This window comes from Eleutherodactylus coqui, chromosome 6 (genome assembly GCF_035609145.1).
Source record: "Eleutherodactylus coqui strain aEleCoq1 chromosome 6, aEleCoq1.hap1, whole genome shotgun sequence".
Lineage (NCBI taxonomy): Eukaryota > Metazoa > Chordata > Amphibia > Anura > Eleutherodactylidae > Eleutherodactylus > Eleutherodactylus coqui.
In genome coordinates, this window is record NC_089842.1 from 45,134,652 (window position 1) to 45,140,204 (window position 5,553).

Here is a 5,553-nt window from a genome sequence, read left to right on the forward strand (position 1 = left end):
TTTTCCTCATTGGTATACATCACTCTCTGGAAGACTGTCACAACTAAGCTGCAGACCCAACTTCCCTGGGACCTGATCCACCCATCCTAAGTTCCCTATTTCTTTGTACTTTGACAGTTGATTGTGAGGGAGCATAGTAAGAAAGGCAACTGTGGTGAGAAACATCTACTATGACATTTGTAAGCCCTCAAGCCACATTCTCTACTCCTTGCCATTGTATAGAAAATGAATGAAAGAACACTATGAAGAAACCTTTAGGGAGACTTTTTATTTTAGAATGATAATTTTAATTTAAGAGAATTATATCACTGACCACCTAATTAAACGCAGGAGTATAATTTAGTTTGGTGGAAAATAGAGATGTTTTGCTTTGCTCGTGTCTATAGATTACTAGATTGCCAGATGTTTCAAACATTAAAATGCGCAGTGGGGTTTTATAATAGTATATAATAACCATATTCTGTCACAATAATTCTATTTAGATGAGACTCGATGAGTAAAGCCAATGTAGCTATTGTAATATTTTTTATTATAGGAAATAATTGATAAAATGCAACACTTACATTAAAAATGTACACGAACTATTACTTTTATATGATCAACAGACCTTCAGATAAATCATTGGAAACAAAAGGCGCATTGTCTATAGAGCATTGATTTAAGGATGAAGGTAAGTGAAAGGGAGATATCAGTAGAATGTGACCCTATGAGTAGATGCGCTTTATTTGCAATATGTTTTGAGATTGTTGTAAATCCTTAGGTAGGTTTAGGAACCCATGAAGTACCAAACTCTTATGTAGGCCAAAGAGTAGGAAAAATTTTCAAGAATTTTTTAATGATCCACCAGAATCAGTAAGTATGATGGTCGTGCCTGATGAAGAAGTCAACTTAATCCTTAACATATTGAAACACTTAAGAAACCCAACAGAGTTCTCCTAATGAAAAATCTGTATTGTTATACTTCCAAGCCACTGACTTCCAATCTTTAATTATCAGCGGTCTGTATTTATGCAAAAGGTTTCCCGCACACATGAATAGTGTAGGTTTTGTTCTTTTTTCGAGAAATTAACATGTTTAAAAATACAACAATACCAAGTATTATCAGGATTTAACTAATTAATTATTTAATAAAGCCAGGAGATACAGTGATAATTTTGAAATGCAATTTAGTTTCTCTTATTATAATTGGTTATTATAATTGGAGTTACTTTTCATGTACTCTTTCAAATTTCTAAAGTTTACAAATCGTATAAAAGCCAGTTAAATTGATAGAACATTACCCTGTATTTATGCATATTTGAACAGATCTAATTAGAATGTATCTTTATTCTGATTCTATCTAACATATTAAATATAATTCCTTGCAAATAATTATTCATAGTGAAAATGGCTTTAACAATACATTCCGAAAGTCTTCAGACCCTTTCATTTTTTTCATTTTATTGTGGCCTGACGCAAATAAAAAAAAAACTCAACTTTTTCCCTATCATTCTGCACTCAGTACCTCATAATAACAAAGTGAAAGCAGAATGTTCAAAACCTTTATATATTTTAAAAACCTGAAACAGTAACATTTTGCATGAACATAAATGTTCAGTCCCTTTGGTATGAGAGTTGAAATTTAGCTTTGGGGTCTTTCATTTCTTTGGTTCATCATTAAGAGGTTTCTACACATTGATTGGAGACCACTAATGGTAAATTCAGTTTATTATAAATCATTTTAAAATACACTCACCTGTCTTTATAAGATCTCACAGCTTACAGTGAATTTCAGAGATGAAACCAAGACATCAGGAGTAAAGAACTGCCTGTTGAGCTCAGAGACAGTTCTAAAGAAGGCTACAAAAAATTATCTTGCACTAATGGTTCCCTAGAAGATAGTGACCTCTATAATTCTTAATTGAAAGACATTTGGAACAACCAAAACTCTACCTACAGCTGGCTGATCCACCAAGCCTCCTACCGTGAAGCATTGTGGTGGCAGTATCATGTTGTGGGGATGTTTTTCAGCCTGAGGGACAGAAATACTGGTCAGGATTGATGGAAAACTGAATGGAGCAAAGTACAGAGATTTTTTTAATGAAAACTTGATCCAGAGTACAAGAGACTTTAGGCTAGGCAAAAGGTTTACCTTCCAACAAGACAATGACCTTAAGCACACAGCGAATACAACACAATAATGGTGTAAGGGCATCCCTGTAAATGTCATTGAGTGGCCCAGCTAGAGCCTTAACTTGAAGTCAATCGAGTATCTGTGGAGAGACCTGAAAATGACTGTTCACAGATGGTCCTCATCCAACCTGCTAGTGATTGAGAGAGTCTGCAGAGGAATGACAGAAAATTCCCAAGTCCAGATGTGTAAACCTTGTGACATCATACCCAAGAAGAATGGAGGCTGAAACCACCAACAAAAGTACTTCAACTAAGGAGTGAGTACAGGGTCTGAATACTTATGTCAATGAGAGATGTTAGTTTTTCAATTAAAAAACATTGCAAAGATTTCTAACATTCTGTTTTCACTTTGTTGTTATGGGGTATTGATAGCAGAAAGAAGGGGAAAACCTTTTTTTAATTGGCACAAGGCTACAACATAACAATATGTAAAAATAAAGTGAAAGGGTCCAAAAACTGTCTGAATGCATTATATGTAAACTTTGTCATTCTGGTAAATTGTAAGAAAACTTTATGCTAAAATCTAGATAAGGTTTGACATGCATTTGCTTTCTTTAACACTTCTTTTTGTTAAATGGCTTATTACTTTCTCTAAACATGATTTAGTTTTGTAGGTGCATTTTTTAGTTATTGTTGATATAATCAAAATGGAAAGAAGAAACTTTACAAGAGTACATGAATTCATTCTTGTTGGATTTTCTGATGTTCTCCAAGTCCAGTATGTCCTCTTCACAGTCTTTTTGTGCACCTTCAACATTTCATTGCTGGCTCATATGTTCATAATTCTCTTATATACATTTAGCCCAAATCTTCACACCCCTATGTATTTTTTTCTTGCCAACTTTTCCTTAATAGAAATATGTTACCTGTCATCTACATGTCCAAAAATGCTGATCAATCTTCTCTCTCACAAGAAAACTATCACTTTCTATGGATGTGCCCTGCAAATGTGCATTTTGCTATTAATGGGCAGTGCAGAATGTTATATGCTGGCAGCCATGGCGTATGATCGATATAATGCCATATGTAATCCCTTACTATATAATAATATTATGAAGAGGGTCACTTGCATCATGTTTGTTATTGGTTCTTGGTTCGCTGGGACAATAGTTGGCATCCTACAAACCTCACTCATATTTTCATTACCATTCTGTAACTCCAATAGAATCAACAATTTCTACTGTGATATTCCACCATTAATGAGTCTGGCTTGTACTAAAACACAGTTCAATCAAATTATGATGCTTATAACTACTTTGATCATTATTCCAGGACCTTGCATATTGACAGTACTTTCATATGGAAACATAATCTGGACAATTGTCAAGCACCATTCTGCAGGGACAAGGAAAAAAGCTTTCTCAACTTGTACCTCCCACATGATGGTTGCATCTCTGTTCTATGGGTCAACCAGTATAATGTACTTGAGACCAAGGTCAAGTTATGGTATGAATGAGGAGAAGTTTTTGTCTCTCATTTATATTATTATTGCACCTTTATTAAACCCTTTCATGTATAGTTTAAGGAATAATTATGTAAAAAATGCATTTAAAAAGTTAATAGGTAAAATTAAAATACGATAATCAAAGAATAACAGTGTAGTATATGTAGTTTATGCTTGCCTCAGAATCATATTTATTACCGCCTCTTTGAGACAACAATCAAAAATTGTGTTAAAAAACAATTCTGTGTGGGCATTATCTTTCAAAGGAGAAATTAATATATAAGTTAGTAGAGACTTTGAAAATCAATTACATGAAAATTTGGTCAATATCAGGGTGCTCTTATCTAAGAAGTGCTCTTTTGGGGAGGTTGTACTGTATGTATAAAATGACTAGAGGGAACAACACTCTGAATATTGGGAATCTAAAGTGCTAAACAATCATTTCCTTAGGATTGACTATCAATTTAGGTCATGGTGGACTCCACAGGTCAACAAAATTGTGCCTGGTACTGCAGCTCAGAACCCCAAAACTCTGATGGTCACAGTTTCAACGGCAGAGCTGCCTCAAAAGTTGCGCACGAGTGCAAATCACTACGTTCTCTATCTGCCACCAAATGGCAAAACTGAAAGGTGCAAAATCCATAGAGCACTGACTAGTAAATAAGAAATAGGGGTACATGAGATATTAAGAGTGCAAACTTGTGATTAGATGACTCTTTTTGTTTGCAACATGTTTTGAGATTCTAGTAATTCCTTCATCACTTTCACTAACCAATGGATTCATAGCTTGGATTGGGTGAAAACGTGTGTAATTGGGTAAAGAATTGGCTCAATGATAGAAAGCAGGGGGTGGTAATAAATGGTTCATACTCTGATTGGGCCACCGTCGCTAGAGGGGTGCAACAGGGTTCAGTATTAGGCCCCATTTGGTTAAATATATTTATCAACGACCTGATGGATGGACTGCACAGAAAAATATCAATATTTGCAGATGACACAAAATTATACAATATAATTAATGCAATGGAGGACAATGTACGGCTACAAACGTACCTAGATAAGTTGGAGGCTTGGGGAGAAAAATGGCAAATGAAGTTCAATGTGGATAAATGTAGGGTTATGCACATGGGCAGCAAAAACGGATATCACCAATATACACTTAATGGGGTACCACTAGGGAAAAGTGATATGGAAAAAGACCTGGGGGTACTAGTGGATTGTAGACTAAACTGGAGTAACCAATCAGTCAGCTGCTGCAAAGGCAAATAAAGTCTTGGGGTGCATTAAAAGAGGTATAGGGGTGAAGGACAAGAACATTATCCTTCCATTATATAAGGCACTAGTCAGACCTCACATGGAATACTGCGCACAGTTCTGGTCACCGGTGCTCAGGAAAGATGTTACAGTACTGGAGGGAGTTCAAAGAAGAGCAACTAAACTAATACATGGAATGAAGGGACTGGAATACCCAGAGAGGCTATCCAAATTGGGATTATTTACTCTGGAAAAAACACGGCTAAGGGGTGATCAAATAACTATGTATAAATACATGAGGGGACAATACAAGGATCTCTCCCATAATCTGTTTATACCCTGGACTACGACGGTAACAAGAAGGTATCCGCTACGTTTAGAGGAAAACAGGTTTCATCACCAACATAGAAAGGGGTTCTTTACTGTAAGAGCAGTTAGACTGTGGAACTCTCTGCCTGAGGATGTGGTGATGGCAAAATCCATAGAGGAGTTTAAAGGGGACTTGATGTCTTTCTGGAGCAGAAAGATATTACAAGATATAAATCTTAGGTTAATTGTTAATCCGAGTATACAGGCAGGTAGAAACTATTAGGGGTTGATCCAGGGATTAGTCCGATTGCCATTGGGCAGTCGAGAAGGAATTTTTTTCCCCAAAAGGGCTAATTGGCTTCTGCTGTTGGGGT

At 35.9% G+C, this 5,553-nt stretch overlaps 1 protein-coding gene across 1 annotated transcript; it reads left to right on the forward strand.

The window, feature by feature from the left end:
• The first annotated feature begins 2,819 nt into the window (after positions 1-2,819).
• LOC136633534 (olfactory receptor 5V1-like) lies at positions 2,820-3,755 on the forward strand. Its single transcript, XM_066609294.1, has one exon. The coding sequence runs from the start codon at positions 2,820-2,822 to the stop codon at positions 3,753-3,755; it is 936 nt and encodes a 311-aa protein (XP_066465391.1).
• Positions 3,756-5,553: the final 1,798 nt, after the last annotated feature.

Coding starts and splice junctions, on each gene's coding strand:
- LOC136633534 (XM_066609294.1), top strand. CDS start 2,820: ATGGAAAGAAGAAACTTTACAAGAGTACATGAATTCATTCTTGTTGGA.